General features: G+C 37.5%; 1 protein-coding gene across 5 annotated transcripts in view; it reads left to right on the forward strand.

Annotated features, from left to right (window-relative positions):
• SLC25A12 (solute carrier family 25 member 12) overlaps positions 1 to 18,970 on the forward strand; it is a 204,614-nt gene that overhangs the window by 146,161 nt on the left and 39,483 nt on the right. For all 5 annotated transcript variants that reach the window (XM_077883677.1, XM_077883676.1, XM_077883678.1 and 2 more), the window contains 4 exons: positions 10,968 to 11,114; positions 13,273 to 13,411; positions 14,278 to 14,371; positions 16,097 to 16,181. In XM_077883677.1, coding sequence (XP_077739803.1) covers positions 10,968 to 11,114; positions 13,273 to 13,411; positions 14,278 to 14,371; positions 16,097 to 16,181 — 465 coding nt within the window. The remainder of the gene's footprint in view (positions 1 to 10,967; positions 11,115 to 13,272; positions 13,412 to 14,277; positions 14,372 to 16,096; positions 16,182 to 18,970) is intronic.

The raw sequence follows: 18,970 nt of genomic DNA on the forward strand, positions 1-18,970 counted from the left end.
TAGTTTACTTCCTCTTTTTGGTGGAATGCTTCCTGCAGGGGCTTCTTGAAGAAAGTAAAGTTTTTTGTGAGACTTTTCATATCTGAAAACCTCTGCTATGTTTACACTTAGTATGCCTGGGTATAGAATTCTGGTAGAAATTATTTTCCTCCTAATTTAAAAAAAATTTTTTTTATTTATTTATGATAGTCATACAGAGAGAGAGAGAGAGAGAGGCAGAGACGTAGGCAGAGGGAGAAGCAGGCTCCATGCACTGGGAGCCCGACGTGGGATTCGATCCCGGGTCTCCAGGATCGCGCCCTGGTCCAAAGGCAGGCACCAAACCGCTGCGCCACCCAGGGATCCCTTTTCCTCCTAATTTTGAGAACATTTCTCGTTTGTTTTCTTGCTTTCTGTTTTGCCACTGAAAACTCCAGTACCATTCTCAATCTTTTTTTTTTAATTAAGATTTTATTTATTTATTCATGAGAGAGAGAGAGAGAGAGAGAGGCAGAGACACAGGCAGAGGGAGAAGCAGGCTCCATGCAGGGAACCTGATATGGGAGTTGATCCTGGGACTACAGGATTATGCCCTGGGCTGAAGGCAGGTGCCATACCGCTGAGCACCCAGCAATCCCACCATTCTCAATCTTGATTCTGTTTTGAAACATTTTTTTCACACCAGTGGGCTTTTCAGATTTTTTTTTCCTTTATGTTTTGAAATTTCATGATATTCCTTGGTGCTGGGCCTTTAGTGGGCTCTCTTTTTTTTTTTTTTTTTTTTAAGATTTTGTTTATTCATGAGAAACACAGAGAGGGAGGCAGAGAACAGGGGCAGAGGGAGATGCAGGCTCCCTAAAAGGAGCCCAATGTGGGACTTGATCCAGGACCCCAGGATCATGCCCTGAGCTGAAGGCAGGTGCCCACGTGTCCCTTCAGTTGGCTCTTTGAATTTGAAAATTTTTGTTCCTCAGATTTTTTTTTTAATATTTTGTTTGTTTATTCATGAGAGATACACACAGAGAGAGAGAGGCAGAGACATAGGCAGAGGGAGAAGCAGGCCCCATGCAGGGAGCCCAACGTGGGACTCAATCCCGGGACCCCCAGGATCATGCCCTGAGCCGAAGACAGACGCTCAACCACTGAGCCACCCAGGCATCCCCGTTCCTCAATTCTTTTTTTTTTTTAATCTTTTTTTTTAATTTTTTATTTTATTTATGATAGTCACAGAGAGAGAGAGAGAGAGAGAGAGAGAGAGAGAGGCAGAGACACAGGCAGAGGGAGAAGCAGGCTCCATGCACCGGGAGCCCGATGTGGGATTCGATCCCGGGTCTCCAGGATCGCGCCCTGGACCAAAGGCAGGCGCTAAACCGCTGCGCCACCCAGGGATCCCCCGTTCCTCAATTCTTAAAAATTAATTACTCTTTTTTTTCTTTCTTTCTAGAGCTAGTATATTAAATGTATGATTTAGTTTTTATTCTCTCTCCTGCTTTCCTTCTGAACCTTTTTTTTTTTTTTTAAAGAGTTTATTTATTCATGAGAGACACAGAGAGAGGCAGAGACATAGGCAGAGGGAGAAGCAGGCTTCCATGCAGGAGCCCGATGTGGGACTTGAACCCGGAATTCCAGAGGCAAAGGCAGACGCTTAACTGCTGAGCCACCCAGGCATCCTCCTTCTGAACCTTTTATTAAGTTTTTAATTGTGTTACATTTCAGATTTTCAGTTCTTTTTAGTTTTCTGAATATTCCTTTTCAAAAATAGTATATTCTGAGTACCTGGGTGGCTTAATGGTTGAACATCTGCCTTTGGCTCAGGTAGTGATCCATGGGTTCTGGGATCGAGTCCCGCATCCAACTCTGCAGGGAGGCTGCTTCTCCCTCTGCCTGTCTCTGTGTTTCTCATAAATAAATAAATAAATAAATAAATAAATAAATAAATAAATAAATAAATAAAATCTTTAAAAAAACAGCGTATTCTTTTTTCATGGATGTGCTGTTTTCTTTCACTTCTCCAAAGATTTTAAAGACGAGTGTTAAAAAAAAATAAATAAATAAAGACAAGTGTTTGTTGCTCCCCGCCAATGTCTGTTTTCTCCAAGTTTATTTCTTTTTTTTTAATTTTTATTTTATTTATTTACTCATGAGAGACACAGAGAGAGAGAGAGAGGCAGAGACACAGGCAGAGGGAGAAGCAGACCCCATGCAGGGAGCCCGACGTGGGACTCGATCCCAGGTCTCCAGGATCACGCCCTGGGCTTAAGGCAGGTGCTAAACCGCTGAGCCACCCAGGACTCCCTCCAAGTTTATTTCTTTTTCTATGTTTGGGTTTCTGTTTTTCATGTTATTGGCTTTACACATATCTGATCATCATTGCTTGTCTGCTCATATTTAAAAGTGAGGCTTATTGGGAGCTTCAAGTTCATGATACTACTTCTTAACTCTAGACCTTATTGTAAAGTTTGCTGACTGGACTGTCATACTGGGTACTCTCTAATGTCTGTATGTTCAGATCTTTCCTTTTGCATTGGGGAACAAGAGGATAATCATCTGGCCTCCCACCTGGAATTATTAGATCTGGCTTTTGACATTCTGGTTGCTGAATAAGACAAGAGGGTTGGAGGTCTCAACATTCATTGTAGAGATGGACTTCCACTGAATTACCTCCTTTCAGGGCAGCCCGGGTGGCTCAGCGGTTTAGCACAGCCTTACGCCCAGGGCGTGATCCAGGAGGCCCAGGATCGAGTCCCACATTGGGCTCCCTGCATAGAGCCTGCTTCTCCCTCACCTGTGTCTCTGCCTCTCTCTATCTCTCTCTCTGTGTGTCTCTTATGAATAAATAAAATCTTTAAAGAAAAAAAAAAAAGAATTACCTTCTTTTAACTATGCCTAGTCTCCTCTAGTCCAGAGAATCGTCTATTACATTCTCTAGTCAGTGACTTCTAGCCTTCTGGTGGACTGGGAAAGGGCATAATCTGGCTATGGTGAAGCAATGCAGGTTACTAACTGAATTTTAAACAGATTTCCATCTAAGCCTCCTATTTGTAGTTTCACCTTCACTTTCAGTTCCAAGGTACTAGTGTAGCCAATTCCTGAGTGGTTTGGGAGTTCTGTCATGTACATTGGATTGTTTTTTGGCTTTTTCCATGTCCAGTTTTCTTGAGTTGGCTAAGTCAGTTGTCACTTGCCTTTCTGCTCTCTAAGCTTAAAATGTAATTGCTATCTCCTTTTCTGTTCTCTTTGTTGTTGAATGTTTTGCTTTTAGTTTCTTTACTGTGATTTTAGTGAAGAGTAGAGTTTTAGAAGACAGCAGTTACATGTACTAGGTCATTCTCATTCAATGCCAGTTTCTTTTTTTTTTTTTTTTTAAAGATTTTATTTATTTATTCATAGAGACACAGAGAGAGAGGCAGAGACACAGGCAGAGGGAGAAGCAGGCTCCATGCAGGGAGCCCGACGTGGGACTCGATCCCAGGTCTCCAGGGTCACGCCCCAGGCTGCAGGCGGCGCTAAACCGCTGCGCCACTGGGGCTGCCCTCAATGCCAGTTTCTGAAGCTTAGTTGTTTTTATTTCATAATTAGATGAAATGAATTTTAGCTTTAGCATAACTTTCTTTTTTTACCTTTTCCTTCAGTTCACCTATCCACCTTGAAATCTGAAAGCAGAACCTCTTTTATTTATTAGAGTATTTTTTCAGATAGGTATCTTTTTAGAGTATCTATGTATTTTATTATTTATTTATTTATTTATTTATTTATTTTTTTTTTAATTTTTTAAATTTTTATTTATTCATGATAGGCACACAGTGAGAGAGAGAGAGGCAGAGACACAGGCAGAGGGAGAAGCAGGCTCCATGCACCGGGAGCCTGATGTGGATTCGATCCCGGATCTCCAGGATCGCGCCCTGGGCCAGAGGCAGGCGCCAAACCGCTGCGCCACCCAGGGATCCCTTATTTATTTTTTTAAAATTTTTATTTATTTATGATAGTCACAGAGAGAGAGAGAGAGAGAGGCAGAGGGAGAAGCAGGCTCCATGCACCGGGAGCCCGACGTGGGAATCGATCCCGGGTCTCCAGGATTGCGTCCTGGGCCAAAGGCAGGCACCAAACCGCTGCGCCGCCACCCAGGGATCCCTATTTTATTTTTTAGAAGTCTAGGGTATTGTTTCTCTTCATGAGCATGATCACAGTTTGAAAACTTTATCGGTCTAGGTATTTGTAGAACCTAGTGCTTTTTTTTTTTTTAAAGATTTTATTTGAAACAGAGTGAATGAGCATGAGTTGGGGGGAGGGGCAGAGTGAGAAGCAGACTCCCCTGCTGAGCAGAGAGCCCAACAGGGGACTTGATCCCAGGATCATGACCTGGGGCTGAAGGCAGCCTCTTAACCCACCTAGGTGCCCCCCGAGTGCTTGTTCAAACACTTGCACAGTTAGTGCTGCTTACCTGACTGACATTGTAAAGTGCTCAAACTGGAAAAGTTGAAAATATTATTTATTTGAGAGATATTTATTTAAAAAAGAAAATGACCCCTGAAACTAATACTACACTATATGTGAACAAACTTGAGTTTAAATAAAATCTTGAGGGACGCCTGGGTGGCTCAGTGGTTGAGTGTCTGCCTTTGGCTCAGATTGTAATTTGCATCCCACATAGGGCCTCCTGCCGGGAGCCTGCTTCTCCCTCTGCCTGTGTCTCTGCCTCTCTCTATGTGTCTCTCATGAATAAATAAATAAAATAAAAAATAAATAAAATCTTGAAAGAAAAAAAATAAGAAGAAGGAAATGTTCTTCCAACTTGTATTTTTTAAGATTTCTCCAAAGATGGTTTGCTCTTGTCTTTGATTCCCTTGCATTTACTGAATATATTTTACAATATCTAATTCTACCCTGATATATTAACTATATTACATAAACCTTAGAACTTTAGATATGAAGCTTCCTTTTTTCCCTTTGTTTTTTGCTTCTCATTTGAATCCTTTATGTTAATTTTTAAACTTTTTATTTTGAAAGACTTCAAATATATTTAAAAATAGAAGAGTTTAATGAACTTCCGTGTACCCATCAACCATCTTACCAGTTAGTAACTGTTGGCCACTCTTATTTTTGTCTATATTCTATTTTTGTCTGTATTCCACTATGCTCCTTCCTGGATCATTTGGAAGCCAATCCCGTACATTCTATAGTTTCATCTATGATTTTCACTGTGTATCTTTAAAAGATACATAGGAGTCCTCTAATTGTTAACCTAAAAAAAAAAATAAAATAAAATCTATTCTTCTAGCATTATTCTTGCAATGAGAATTCTGCTTTAATATAAAGGTCCACATTTTCTCAGTACTGAGTGTCATTAATAAGACTTTATTATGTCCATGGTTGCCACTGGATATTTCTGAGAGGCTGTGACCTATATATGAAGAAGACAAAGAAATGACAAAAACCATGAAAAAGGAGTGAAGGAAAACATATATAAGATAGAGAGTGGACCTGTGTCGTGTCTGTTTCTGATGCTGCTTAGGAATATCCTTTCTGTAGGGAATTCTTTCAATCACATTATAAGGTTGAAATGAAGACCTAACATTCCTGCTTCATTTGAAAGGTGATATGGTTAGTACAGAGGTGATAGGAAGATGGAGTGAGTAGGGAGAATGAAGAAAGTGGAAGAGGACAGAATTCACAAATATGTGGAGATTATACAACATACACCTGAATAATTAATGGATCTTAGAATAAATCAAAAGAAAAGTAAAAAAAATCTTGAGACAAATGAAAATGAAAGCACAACATACCAAAATGTATGTGATGCAGCAAAAGCAATTCTAAGAGGGAAGTTTATAGTAATTAACTCACACATTAAGAAAAAATAAAGAGCTCAACCTTCCTTTACATTTCAAGGAACTAGAAGGAGAAGAATAAACCAAAGCCAAAGTCAGCAGAAAAAAGAAAATAACAAAAGTCAAAGCAGAAATAAATGACATATAATGACAAGGGAGACAGTAGAAAAGATCAATGAAACTAAGAGCTGTATTTTTTTTTAAGCTAAACAAAATTGACAAATGTTTAGCTAGACTGGGGAAAAAGGACTTAGAAATAGACATTACAATTGATAACAGAAATACTAAGGATCATAAGAAACCACTGTGAACATTTATATGCCAACAAATGAGATAACCTAACAGAAATAGATAAATTTCTAAAAACATACACCCTACCAATTCTGAATCATGAAGAAATTTTAAAAAATATAAACAGACCCAATTATTAGTAAAGAGATTAAATCAGTAGTTAAAAACTTCCCCACAAAGAAAAGTATAGGACCTGATGGCTTCCCTGGTAATACTACCAAACATCTAAAGAAGAGTTAATACCAATGTTTCTCAAACTTCCAAAAAATAGAAGAGGAGGGTATACTTCTTCCAAATGCACTTTACAAGACCAGTGTTAATCCTGATGAAGACACTTCAAGAAAAGAAAATTACAAGTCAGTATTCCTGATGAAGATATACACAAAGAGCCTCAACAAAATATTAGTAAACTGAATTTAATAGTACATTAAAAGGAGCTTACATCATGAACTGTGGTATTTATTGCTGGAATGCAAGGATGATTCATCATATGCACATCATTAAATGTGATACACTACATTAACAAGATGGAGAATAAAAATCATGATCTCACTAGATTGTAAATGTAAAAGCATTTACATTACATTTACAATTACATTTGTAAATGTAAAAAGCATTTTACAAAATTCAGTATCCTTTCATGATAAAAATGTTTAGAAAATTAGGTATAGATGGAACATACTTCAACATCATAAAGGCAAATTATGACAAGCCCATAGCTCACATTATGCTCAACAGTGAAAAGCTGAATGTTTTTGCTCTACGATCAGGAAAAGACAGGGGTGCCAACTCTTACCACTTTTATTCAAAAAAGTACTGCCAAGTTTTAGCCAGAGCAATTAGTCAAGAAAAAGAAATAAAAGACATCCAGATTAGGAGGGAAGAAATAAAATTGTCCCTTTTTGCAGATGACATGATATTATATATAGAAAACCCTAAAAGACTATACATTCTCCTCCTGCTCCACACACACACCAAAAACTATTAGAACTAATAAATGACTTCAGGAAAGTTTCAGAGTACAAAATCAATATACAAAGACAATTGCATTTATGTACATTGACAATGAACTGTTGGAAAGAGAAATTAAGAAAACAGTCCTATTTGTAGAACATCAAAAAGAATCAAGGGCAGCCCCGGTGGCGTAGCGGTTTAGCGCCGCCTACAGCCCAGGGCGTGATCCTGGAGACCCTGGATCGAGTCCCACGTTGCTCTCTGTATGATGCCTGCTTCTCCCTCTGCCTGTATCTCTGCCTCTCTCTCTGTCTATGAATAAATAAATAAAATCTTTAAAAAAAAAAAGAATCAAATACCTATGAATAAATTTAACCAAGAAAGTAGAAAATCTGGTCACTAAAAACTGTAAGACATTGATGAAAAAAGATGAAGACACAAATGGAAAAATAATTGAGTCCACTTATTTGAAGAATTAATATTGTTAAAATGTCCATATTACCCAAAGTGACCTATGGATTCAACACAGTCACTATCAAAATTCCAATGGCACTTTTCACAGAAATAGAAAACAGTCCTAAGATTTGTATGGAACCACAAAAGACCCCAAATAGTCAAAGCAATTTTGAGAAGAACGAAGCTGGAGACAACACACTTTCTGAGTTCAAACTATATTATGAAGTATAGTACTCAAAACAGCAGTGTTGTCAAAAACAAACATATAGATCAATGGAACAAAATAGCCCAGAAATAAACCTATGCATATATGGTTAATTTCTGACAAAAGAGTTAAGAATATACAATGGAGGAAGGGTAGTATTTTCAATAAAAAGTGTTGGGAAAGCTGGATCCACGTGCAAAAGAATGAACTCAGATCTTATGTCATACATGAAAGCAACTCAAAATGATTAAAAACTTGAGCGTAGGACCTGAAACTTTAAACTCTTAGGAGAAAGTGGGTAAGCTTCTTGACTTCAGTCTTGGCAATGATTTTTTGAACTTGACACCAAAAGCAAAGGCAGAAAAGCAAAAATAAATAAGTAGGACTACACCAATGTGAAAAACTTCATGGTAAAGAAATCCATCAACAAAATGAAAAGGCCAGCCATTTGCAAACCACATATCTAATAAGGGATTAATAGCCAAAATATAGGAGGAACTTTTACAACTCAGTAACGTACATACATACATAAAATGTACATACATACATACATAACGCACAAAAATACATAAAAATAAAAATGGGCAAGGGACTTGAATGATTTTTTCCAAAATGTACAAAGAAATCCTTCGAACAATAATTAAAAATGGGCAAGGGACCTGAATAGACATTTTCCCAAAGAAGGCATACAAATAGCTAGGAGGTATATGAGAAGTTGCTCAACCTCACTAATCACCAGGGAAATGCAAATTAAAACCACAAGATGTTACTTCATATTTGTTAGGATGCCATCAAAAAGACCAGAGACAACACATGCTGGCAAGGATGTGGAGAAAAGGGAACCCTTGTACATTGTTGGTGGGAATGTAAACTGGTACAGCCACTATGGAAAACAGTATGGAGGTTCATGAAGAAATTAAAAATAGAACCACCTTATGATCCAGCAATCCCACTTCTGGGTATGTATCCAAAGGAAACAAAAATCACTATTTCAAAGAGATAGTTGTACTCTCATGTTTATTGTAGCACTATCACAATAGCCAAGGTATAGAAACCTTAGTGTTCATTAGCAGATGAGTGGATAAAGGAAATGTGTATGGGTGTGCGCACACACACACACGATTATTATTCATTCTAAAAAAAGGAAGTCCTGTCATGTGTGGTAACTTAGATGAATTTGGAAGGTATTATACTAAGTGAAATAAATCAGAGAAAGCCATATTACAAAGTATCACTTCTATGTAGAATCTTTAAAAAAAAAAAGTTGGACACATAGAAACACAAGGTAAGGGCAGCTCCGGTGGCCCAGCGGTTTAGCGCCACCTTCAGCTTGGGGTGTGATCCTGGAGACCCAGGATCGAGTCCCACGTCGGGCTCCCTGCATGGAGTCTGCTTCTCCCTCTGCCTGTGTCTCTCTGCCTCTGTCTGTCTGTCATTAATAAATAAATAATTAAAAAAAAAAAAAAAAGAAACACAAGGTAGGATTGTGGTTACCAGAGGCTGGATTGGGGGTGGAGTGGTAGTGAGAGAAAGCAGGAGAAGCTGGAAAAAGGGTACAAACTTTCAATTATAACAAGTAAGGTCTGAGGATGTACTGTGTATCATGGTGACTATGGTTAATAATGCTGTATTTTATAATTGAAAAAAATTTTAAAGATTTTGTTTATTTTAGAGAAAGCATGGGGCAGAGGGAGAAGAGAGTCTTAGACTCTTTGCTCAGAGCAGAGCCAGATGCAGGGCTCAATCTCAGCACCCAGAAATCACAACCTGAGCCTAAATCAAGAGTTGGACGCTTGGGGCATCTGGGTGACTCAGTGGTTGGGCATCTGCCTTTGGCTCAGGTCATGATCCTGGGGTCCTGGGATTGAGTCCCACATTGGGTTCCCCATGGGGAGCCTGCTTCTCCCTCTGTCTCTGTCTCTGCCTTTCTCTCTGTGTCTCTCGTGAATAAATAAATAAAATCTTAAAAAAGAAAAGTTGGATGTTTGACTATATACCCCCCGGCACCCCCGTATGATTGAAATTTACTAAGAGTGGAACTTGAGTGTTCTCATACAAAAAGGTAATAACTATGTGAGGTGATGGATGTGTTACTTAATCTTTCCCAGTGTGTCCCATGTTGCACACTTTATGATTTTGTTAATTTTATCTTGGTAGAGTTGAAATTTTAAAAAAGAAGGGGAAGAGAAAACTTTGTTATATCATGCTGGGTGTTTATTTGTACTCTTTGTCTTTCATATTTACCAGTTGAGTTTCAGTTTTTCCACTCCTGTTGCTCTTTTCAAGAAAATCCAAATAGTTAAATTTTTGATGATAGATGTTAAAGAGTTTAGATGTTTTCCTCAGTGTTATAGTTTGATTTTTTTAAAGTTACAACTATTGAAAGATTTAGTAGTAGATTTAGATTTGATATACTTGTCTCTAGCCTGCCAACCTGCTAAGAAAAAATATTTTAAAAACTTGCTTTGTTTGAGAAAGAGATTATGAGCAAATGTATTGCTTCTTTTAGAGGAGGAGGCGGGCACTTTCTTGCGTGTGAATTTTGTTGTGGTCAAAGAATGCATTCCTCAGATTTCATTTGAGCACCCACATGTAGAAAAGCTATCCCTTAAAAGAAAATAAGAATTAAGTTTTAAATAACATTAAATATTACAGCTGACATCTAGAGCATATTGAACATAGCTTGCCTTTTTTTTTTTTTTTTTTTTTTTTTAAGATTTTATTTATTCATGAGAGACACAGAGAGAGAGGTGGAGACACAGGCAGAGGGAGAAGCAGTTTCCCTACAGGGAGCCCAATGCGGGACTCAATCCCAGGACACCAGAATTGTGACCTGCGCCCAAGGCAGACGCTCAACCGTTGAGCTGCCCAGGCATCCTGAATCTAAACTTTTAATTCAGAAATTACTCTTCGATAAAAATGCCTTCAAGCAGAAGAGAATACATTTTAAAAATTAAGAACTGTTTTCAGTGTTGGAAACTTTTCAAGTAAATAAAGGGTTTTTTTTTTCTCCTCCCTTTTTCCTTATTTCCATGCTGTGCTTTGTTCTTCCTGATGAATACTGTGTAGTACATTTTCAGGAAAACATGTTCCTTTTAAGAGAAATCAAAAAGTTTTAATTGTAAATTCAGAGCTGTGCAGTGTTCATTTCTGTAGTAAGTGCACTTATGGGAAGAATATCTGTCCTTTTCAAAAAATGCAGTTGCAATGTGCTTTGACCAATCTAATGTCCTGTTTCTAACTTCTCTCTCCAGGAGCTACAATTGGAACATGCAAGACAAGCCTTTGCATTGAAAGACAAAAGCAAAAGTGGTGTGATTTCCGGTCTGGATTTCAGTGACATCATGGTTACCATTCGATCTCACATGCTTACTCCCTTTGTGGAGGAGAACTTAGTTTCAGTAAGTAGAAAGCAAGTATCTCATTTTCTGTTTCCTTAAAAATTTTGAACTATTGGGTCCTGGCTTGCCTCCTTGGACCCATCTGACTCTCAACTATTCTAACTTTATGTTTGGATGTAGAAGGTAAACAGGTTTGTGTAAGGGAAGTGGGGGTGATGGTGAATAGTCTTTCCCCTTATCATAGCTTTTTCAGAGCCACCGTCTTGCTGTCCTATATTTTCAAATTATTTATTTCCATTTACAGAGTCCAACTAAAGAAAACAGGGTTTATAGACAAGGGTGTATAATTACCTTTTCCCAGTGGGCAGTACCTTGCCCAGACATTACTGCCTTCACCTTGGCCTCTTTCCATCCCACTAGGCTCCCAAAGCCTTGCTATAAAGATGGCTCCTTCCTTTGTTGCCTGCAGGGTGCTGTTTGCTAGAGGAATCATCACTGGCCTCTACACTGTTTTAATAACCATGGCCGTGGCAGAAGGTATGGAGGAAATATGTGGGCATCAGCCTCTGTGGCTCCCTCCTCTCTCTGCCCCTTCACCTGTGCATTCAGTCTGCATGGACCAGACGGTTTTTTTTTTTTTTTTTTTTTTTTTTTTTCTGTCAAACTGCTAATCTCTACAAAGTAATCATCTGGACCAATAGCAAACTGATGTCATTCACTTCCTCACAAAGAGTGGTGAAACTTTCCTCACTTACCAGTTTTCTTGTTCATGCATTGTACTTATGTATAAGTTTTTGATTGCTGCTTGTTTTCAGTGGAGGGAAGCCAATGAGTGCTTTTGTTGTTTCAGCTGAAGATCATTATCCCTGATTTAGACTGGGGTAGAAAGATCAACTTCTGTTCTTTTTCTTCAGTGAATTTGAACATGGAGCATGTCACTTTGTCCTACACATTTCACCTCCTTGACACCCATCTCCCACTCCCTGAACCCTTACCTCATACCCCAGCCAAAAAATGAGAGAAGGAAGGAAAGAAAAGTGGGGAGGGACTGAAAGAAAATCCTGGAGAAAAGGACTCACTCAGTGCCTTGGAGTGAGGGAACCCATTTAATCTTTTCCAATTGGCTTACATAGACTTACAGCTTCAGTTTACCAAATGGCATTTCAGTCCCTGAAGGAATGTATTAAATAATTTGAGTTCTGCTTTTGGGTCACTGGCATCCAAATTCAGGCTAATATACATTCATCTATATTTGGGTTAAGGCATGTGTGTGAGGGATGGGTGCATTTGCCCATCATTACCTACACTATTCTTAGTGGACCTTTATGATTAAGGTCATGCTGGTATTTCCATAAGTATTTCTTTGAGTTTTTAATAGAGAATGTTTTCAATCATATGGGTTCCTCTGACTCCTGGCTTAGAATTTAGGCTTTTAAAAACTATGAAAAAAATTCTCTTTTGAATTTATATCCAGCTGGTGGAAGAGGGAGAACTTATCTCCTCACCCTACCAGGGTAATGAAGGCCACATTGCCCCTCATTACTCCCCAGGCATGAGAAAGCCTCTTCTGCCCTGTTCCACTAAAGATGTACTTTATGGTGAATGAATCCTCCCTAGATTTCTCTACATTTTTTGGAGTTTTTGATAGTTGTATCTTTGACGATGCAGATTCAGAGCCCAGCACAGAAGTTAAATATCTTAATTATAACAGTGGCCTTAAAAAAAAAAAAAAAAAGATAAGGAGAGTTGCTACAGTGAAATAGTCTTATAATGTAAAGTTTTTTGTGTATGTATATAAGAATAAAAACGAGTTTAAAAAATACTCCTTATGTTGTACACTGATGTTTGAATTATCCTGGACTAGCAAGAGTTCCATAGTTGAGGATCTTGAAAATCCTGTTTAAATAACCATTGTTTTTGATCTGTGATAATTGTATTTGTTGTTTCTGACCTTATAGGTAGATGAACCATGAAGTCCAACTTCCAGATGTTGCTTTCTTCCTTAAAACCTAAATTACATAGACCTCCCTGAGGGCGTGAAATGCACTGAGTGTTTCAGTACGATACTTTCTCTATATTTATGGACTGGTTGTTAATCACTTTAATAATGAAGACTCCTTTGGATCTTCTTTTGAGAAAAGTGTAGTGTGTCTTTAAACATGTTTTTTTCTTTTTGTTTTCATTTGCTTTTTAAACTTCTCGTGTTGTCATTTCCTAGGCAGCTGGAGGAAGTATCTCACATCAGGTTAGCTTCTCCTACTTCAATGCATTTAACTCCTTACTGAATAACATGGAGCTTGTCCGTAAGATATATAGCACTCTAGCTGGCACAAGGAAAGATGTTGAAGTCACAAAGGGTAAGAGTTTAAAAATACATATTGATTTCGATCTACATTTTCACTTTTCTTTTTTTTTTTTTTAAATATTTTATTTATTTATTCATGAGAGATACACACACACACACAGAGAGAGAGAGAGAGAGAGAGGCAGAGAGAGAAGCAGGCTCCATGCAGGGAGCCTGACATGGGACTCGATCCTGGGTCTCCAGGATCACACCCTGGGCTGTAGGCTGCGCTAAACTGCTGAGCCACCAGGGCTTCCCTTCACTTTTCTTTGTCTAGGGCATGAAGTTGATCTAAGTTTACTGCTCTGAAGCCGGATCTAGAAAATATGTTGTTATATGTGCATGCTTCACTTGAGCCATAATGGTCTCCAAAAATCCAGGTGGAATTAATGGGATGCTGGGGTCAGGAATGGAAAAGTGGCTTTGACGGTTTTGAAAAGAACCTTGGCCCAATCTGTCAAACTGGTCAGTGGCAGTGTGGCAGCAGCTTGTATGTTCTAAGAAAGAGTTGCCACAGAAAGATGGGCACACTTACTCTTTTTGCTATATTGTAACAGGGTGTTTTAGGTGATTGGAGAATAACTAGTTCTTTTTTATCTTGTAACGGTGGAGATCAAAGCAAATATACAAGATAAGAGAGAGGATTCTGAAGAGACTGTTTTATCTTTGAAATTAAAGTATCTGTTTTTGTTGTTTGTGATGTTAACATTTTATCTTTTGCCAACTTTCAGAATTTCATAGTTGAAATTAAGTATTTAAATTCAGTTTTAGATTTTTAAAATAATACTAAGATGTCTTTAGCTTTCAGATTATGGTTGGTTAAAGTAGAAGCATATGAAGAATCTGCTAAGATTTTTAAATACTTTCTTTTTCTTTTAGAGGAATTTGCCCAGAGTGCCATACGCTATGGACAGGTCACTCCACTAGAAATTGATATCCTCTACCAACTTGCCGACTTATATAATGCTACAGGGTAACTATTCTAATAATTCTTTATGATATTTATTTTAGGACAGTTAGTTTAACACGTGAAGCAGGGGTATGCTTTCTGTTCATTTTAACAGTAGTTAATTCAGTCTGCAAATTCCAAGAGAGATAGGCAATATGAGTAACAAGGAAGGAGGGAGAGACAGAGGAAAACAGACTTTTAGGTTGGGGAGATGGATAGAGGGAAAGGGAGAGAGAGCAAGAGGAGGAGAGGGAAGAGATGGAGAAAGGGAGGTAAAAGGAAAGAGCAAGGGCTTAAGGGGCCTGAGAGAGGGAAATGGAGGAAGGAAGAAAATAGTGAGTCAGGGAGTAAGAAGAAAGAGAAGGATGGGAAAAATGGATTTCAACTGTACTGGATTAAATGTAAGATACTTGTGAAAATTTGCCTAAATTTATCAAATAAACTGAACTACATGTTCAGGAGCCTTATCTTTTTGGTTCATTGTAAATGGTCATTTTACTGAATGGTAAATGTCATTTTGTGTTGGAGGGTATCATTTTCGTGAAATACGCCTGTGACATTATTATCATAGTTAGCATCATGGACAAGCTCAGAGTTTTATGCCTCCATTTTATACATTAAAAAAACAAAGCATATTGAGAGTTTTTAATTTGCAAAGTTCTTTTGCAAATCGAAAAGAAAAACCTTTATCTCTGGCAAGGTTTGTGTAATGAGGACTTATGCTTTATTAAGTGGTAAGATTTTTTAGATGCCTTTAGTAGTTAAGTATAGGAATACCTGGACCTGAGGACTAGTAGAAGCTGAGTATACATGGGTGATTTTTAAAAAAAATTTTTAAAGATTTTATTTATTAGCTTGCGAGAGAGAGAGCATGCACAAGCAGAGGGGGAAGGACAGAGGGAGAGGAAGAAGCAGACTCCTCACTGAGCAGGAAGTCCGATGCAGGGCTCAATCCCAGGACCCCAGGATCATGACTTGAGCTGAAGGTAGACACTTAACCAACTGAGCCCCCCAAACCCCCCACACCTGGGTGATTTATTGCCTTCATGCTACATAATGAATTGTTGGGCTGGAGGTGACACTAAACGTACCAGCCTATCTTTCGTGACTGACATGAAGTATCAGGCCATGTCTCATCCATGTAGAATTCATATTTTTAGTAAAGATTCTGAGCCTTCCTTCATGAAATAAACAGTTTCAAAAAAGTGCTTCTCAAAACTGGATCTGAAGTGATCTACCTTGTTCATGGAATGTATTGATTTTTAAATAATTTTTTTGAAAACAGTAATGCATGTTTTGAAACTTGGAGTTTAAAAAGAGGGTGCTGTAAAAACTCTCTTCTACCTTTTGTGCCTTTCTTTAAAGACCACCAATATTGATCACTTTTGTGTGTTTATCCTTCTCAAAGTACTTTGTGCCTGTGCATTAAATATGTACACTAAAGTGATATGGTTAGTATGTATTAACTGTCAAAGTCGATACTTCCGGTAAAAATTAGTTTTTTATTTTTATTATCTATCATAGAGTATTATTAACTTTGTGCACTCTACATATTTTTTCTGAGGTCTTTGCTTTCTGTTGTGGGAACTTGGGCCTTTATTTATCTTCATGATCTGTGTGAATAGGGAAAAAGTACTTTTAAAGCACAGTTCTTTTCTCCGATCCTTTTTTTTTTTTCTGAAGAAATATGATCTTGGTATGAGAGTGTTGGTGTCTAACAATTTTCCTTTCTCCTATTTTTGCCTGAAGGCGCTTGACTTTGGCAGATATTGAGAGAATAGCACCGTTGGCTGAGGGGGCCTTACCTTACAACTTGGCAGAGCTCCAGAGACAGGTAGGAGGTAGAACCACCTTCAGAAATGCTGGAATCCTATGTACATGACAGCTTAGAGCTTCTGAATGCTATGAAAATTAAAGACTACTTTCCAGAAAGAAGCTCTACTTAGCTCACAGATTACCTTTATAGAACTGTTACCCCTGCCCTCATGAAGTATTTTTATGGGGGACTAAATTTATGTTTTTTGTTTTTTTAATTTTAGCTATTAAGATAAGGAAAATAAGAGAGCAAACATACATGGGCTTGACTTCCTTCTCCCTAGAACTAGCAGTCTTTGCCTTTCATTTGTGTAGTGACATTTAAATATTAGTGTTAAGTTCCTTTTGAATCATTAGGCTGATATTTATAGGGTTTTTAAAATACAAAACATTCTTCTAATGAAGTAAATCTTTCACTGAGATTGTGTTTTATAGATTATAACACAGGAACACTATGTAATTAATGAACCAGAAAGAAAACTTTGACTATTATTGCATTTTTAATAAAATATTATCATTTTTTCTTAAAGAGTGATTTAAACAGTAGCTTCTGAGTCCCACAAAGTTAATACAGTCTCATTTCTGATTTCAAAAATACTATTTTAATGGGAAAATAAACCCCATGATACTTTGTGGAAGAGTAGAATGGAAAAAAAAATTATAGAATGGAACTGGTTTTGGGTTTTTTTTTAAGTCTTGTTTTAAATTGAAACTCTTAACTTCTGTAAGACTTGGAGGAAGCTTCATTTGTAGTGATGGTCACATGGCTTTGTGTGTGGAGGAGGGTTAGGAGGGCTACTGCCTGTCCTCCTGTTATTTCCCTGCTCTACTAGATGAGGTCTATGTCCCACATGATTCCTTAGGGGACTATGGTGCCCTAGGAGACATTGAAAGGGTTTGGGCAGACAGGAAAAAGACCAGAAATAAGGAGAGAGGAAAACTAAATAGGCATGCCACAGAAAGACCCCAACTCTTTTTTTTTCTTCATTGCTGCCACAGATGAATAGCTACATGTGCTAGTGAAAGATCAGGCATGTGAGTGTGGTTCACTCTGGGAAATTTTGGTAGGAAATTTTCTTCTACTTGAGCTCCATGGAATGATTCTGCCTCTGAAGCTAATTAGAATTTCCAGTTCTACTTTACATAATAAACAAGTACTTTTTAGTCAGATAAGTAGATTGAAGATAGAAAATATTGCTTTTATATCTACATTTTATGTTAATACTTTCTTTTCCTGGAATGGAATAAAGCTCCCTGTAGATTAAAATATATCTATAACCCATTACAGTTTAGCTTCCTTAAAAAAAAAGCAAAAAAATTCTTACCTGCTGTCATCAAAGTATATTTCCCCTGTATGTTCTCAGATCCTTTAAAAAATAGATTTATTCCAACTCATTGATTTATAAAATATAATAAAATTATTAAATCATTGAGGCATTGAAATATTTAAAGAGCACAGTGAATTTAATTTTGCATTTTGTAGTGTACAGTTATAAAAATTTGCTTTGAAATAAAATATATATTTCAAAAGGAGATTTTTTCAGTGTTAATATGTTTACTAACATAGCTTAAAATATTACTGACTATATTTCCTATGCTGTACTTTTCATCTCTGTGATGTATTTATTTTTATAACCGGAAGTTTGTACTGCTTAATCCCCTTTATCTATTTTTGCCCATCCCCCCACCTTTCCTCTGGCAACCACTATATACAACAGCCAAGATATGGAAGTAACCCAAGTGTCCATCAGTAGATGAATGGATAAGAAAGATGTGGTATGTATACACACATGCTCACATGCACACACACACACACACACACACACACACGAATATTATTCAGCCATAAAAAAAGAGTGAGATCTTGCCATTTGTGTCACCATGGATGGACCTAGAGAGTATTATGCTAAGTGAAATAAGTTAGTAAAAAAAAAAAAAAAAAAAAAACAAGTTAAAAGACAAATACCATTTGATTCTCTTACATGTGGTATCTAAAAGACAAAACAAAAAACCTATAGACCCTTAAATCTTGTTTTGTAAGGCGAAGAATATTGAATTCAAATCTAGGTGTGATTTGCAGGCAAAGAATTTTGTTTTATTTTCTCTATGCTTATTTTGCCATTCCAATAATACATTTCAGTAGATATTAAAATCTAGCCTTTTTCTTCTCCCCTTGTATGTTCAGTATAAAAATGATTGGGTTTTCCTCCCTTTTCTTCTCTCCATTAATAGTGTGCTATTTTGAAGGGGGCAGTTCTCTTTTTTGGGTTGGCATAAAAACCTGAAGTAGCTTGGTTTGGGCAGGTAGTTTGACTTGTTCACGGGCATGATCTCGCCTTACCTAATTCTCATTTATAGAATGAGGTACATTCAATAACAAAAGCGCAAGAACTTTCTATTATCCAAATGAGGTCTCAAGTCATTTCCTATCATTCACATATACTTAGGGAGCAGATTAAAAATCAGTCGAGATCCTCAACTCTTATTTTGCTTTGAAAAACACTTAATTAATCTTGTTAAATATCACTTTCATGATCATAATCATAACCTTAAGGGAAAGAGTGCCTTTTCCTTTGGCCCATTTGCTCACGGTAGGCGATCTTCTTCTTAGTGCTGAGTATTTTTCTTTCAGCCTAAATGCTAAAAATTCAGTACACAGTCATTAACAGGGATGACAGCTACAGTAGCATTCTACTTATGAATATTCATGAAGTGAAATCCATAGCATTAATTAAATTAATTTACATACCTGAATACAAGTGAACCATAAGTTACAGGGCTAAGTTTAAAAAAACCTTCTTACTGACC

The sequence above is a fragment of the Canis aureus genome, chromosome 34 (genome assembly GCF_053574225.1).
Source record: "Canis aureus isolate CA01 chromosome 34, VMU_Caureus_v.1.0, whole genome shotgun sequence".
Taxonomy (NCBI): domain Eukaryota; kingdom Metazoa; phylum Chordata; class Mammalia; order Carnivora; family Canidae; genus Canis; species Canis aureus.